This window comes from Vollenhovia emeryi, unplaced genomic scaffold (assembly GCF_000949405.1).
Source record: "Vollenhovia emeryi isolate VEMERY1.0 unplaced genomic scaffold, V.emery_V1.0 DF939730.1, whole genome shotgun sequence".
Lineage (NCBI taxonomy): Eukaryota > Metazoa > Arthropoda > Insecta > Hymenoptera > Formicidae > Vollenhovia > Vollenhovia emeryi.
In genome coordinates this window covers 20,305-22,351 of record NW_011966636.1, presented here as the reverse complement: position 1 = coordinate 22,351, position 2,047 = coordinate 20,305, and the positions used below count along the sequence as shown (strand labels likewise).

The window sequence follows — 2,047 nt, the reverse complement described above, 5'->3', positions numbered from 1 at the left end:
AAAAGATATTGTCGGTGTTCGGGATCGGACAGTCCACACGCAATGCATCGATTAATTCTATCAAGCGATCGATAACTTCAGGTGTACAGCGCGGGCTTCTGGAAGATTCGAGAGAGACGCTCAGAACGGCGAATTGTCGTCGCGTTTATTGTTATCTTCGCCTCGAGGGCACCGAGAAAGCCCGGGCTGTACACCTTTTCAAAACAATTAGCTCCGAAATGTTGTGACTTGCTCGCGTCTTCGCAACGACGGCGAGCTCGTGTCAACGCTTCTTCGCCAGCAAATAACGAACGCTACCGTCAATCGTGTCGACCGCAGCGCAAACGCCCCTGTCGCGCACGCGTCAAAGCGCGCGGGGACTCTCGATTGCCAATCACTCTTGATAATCGAGGGTCACCTTAAAACTTTCAAACAGGTTGAGGGTTGATTGGTGCCCCACCGACTGGGGGGCAAAATTTGGGCGCAAATAAATGAACCGGCCGCATTCCGCCACTGACAGAGCCACTAGAGTCGCGTGTTTCTCCGCTTCGTCGAATTTAGCTTGCGCCTTACCGAACTTTTCTTTGTGTACCGACCCGCAATAATTCTGGACTACTCTCTTGTATAACGAAATAAAATTAGTTTTGGCTTGTTCTTTATTAAGTCTTGAGTGCTGCATTTTCTACAGTTTTGTCCGCTCCTCTTTGTCCGCGTCCGCGTTGTCAACCGCGCTTCCGAACATTACTGGTCCTTCGAGCCGGATCTGCCACCGGCTGCCGCCAATTCGGGAGTGCATCGCCAGTTGAAGTGCCTGAAAAAGAGAGAGCTGTAATCATGGACTTAAACGCCTTGCTAACGGCGCAAAGCGACGCTCATGGTCGCATCGCCCGTTCGGTCTCCAACTTAAAGAAGATGGGCGCGGAGAACATCACGCTCCACGCCGTTGAGACACGCCTCCAACTCCTCGACAAAACGTGGGCCAAGGTCGAAGCACAGCACGAAGCCATTAGAACTCTCTTCAAGGAAGAATTAGATGAGAGTGAGTACAATCGAACGCAATTCTTCGACACCATCGAGATTACTTACGTGGAAGAGCGAAGCGCGTTAAATGAGTACTTGATAAAACTCCAATCCGCGAATCCGTTAAGCGACGCTCCCGGCAAGGAGCCCTGCAACGGTTCCTCCGTGTCGGCCTTACCGCGACTCCGAGTCAAGTCGTTTTCGGGCGCGTTCGAGGACTGGCCCACCTTCCGAGATAGTTTCATGTCAATCGTCGGCAAAAATAAGTCCATCTCAAACATCGAGAAGTATCACCACCTGAGGTACTGTCTCGAAGGAGCGGCTGAAAAATTAATTCGTCCGTTAGCCGTAATCGGGGAGAATTATCCGCGCGCGTGGGCAATGCTTAAAGAGCACTACGAGAACGAAAAGGAGGTAGCTCGCGCCAATTTTGCCGCCTTCACCGCCGTTCCTAAGATGAGGAGCGACACCGCCGAGGAACTCGACCGCGTTTTCAATGCCGTAACTAGCGTCGTGAGTGGACAGGAGGGTATCGGTAGACCCATCGAGACACACGGTTTTGACTTGCTCAACCACCTCGTCACCGAGATGTTCGACCCGAAGACTCGCCTCGAGTGGGCGTCCTACACGAGTGAGTCCACCGACGTTCCGAGCCACGACACCCTGGTGAAATTCATCACTCGAAGAGCGCTCACGCTCAAAGTCGCTAAAGCGACGACAGCCAAAACCTCCGGGAATCCGCCACGATCCGCAAAGTCCCATCACGCCAAGGGATCCCCCACATCGTCTCAGTGTGTATTGTGCAAGGGCAAGCACAATGTGATGATGTGCGACGAGTTCAAGGCGAAGTCCGCGACCGAACGCAAAACCGTCGCGGAAACACACCGATTGTGCTTTAACTGCCTCGGTCCCCACCAGATCGCGAAATGCCAGTCCGCGAAAACGTGCAACACGTGTAAAGCCCGACATCACTCGATGCTGCACGACGCGTACACCACCGTTAAACCCGCCGAAGCAAGCACACTCTCCGCTGTGCGCCGGGATGAAG

The 2,047-nt window shown here is 53.4% G+C and overlaps 1 protein-coding gene across 1 annotated transcript in view; it reads left to right on the top strand.

Annotated features, from left to right (window-relative positions):
* The first annotated feature begins 1,180 nt into the window (after nucleotides 1-1,180).
* The window catches only part of LOC105556882, a 4,962-nt gene continuing 4,095 nt past the window's right edge, over nucleotides 1,181-2,047 (top strand). Inside the window, exon 1 of the mRNA XM_012003993.1 lies at nucleotides 1,181-2,038. Coding sequence (XP_011859383.1) covers nucleotides 1,243-2,038 — 796 coding nt within the window. The 5' untranslated portion in view covers nucleotides 1,181-1,242. The remainder of the gene's footprint in view (nucleotides 2,039-2,047) is intronic.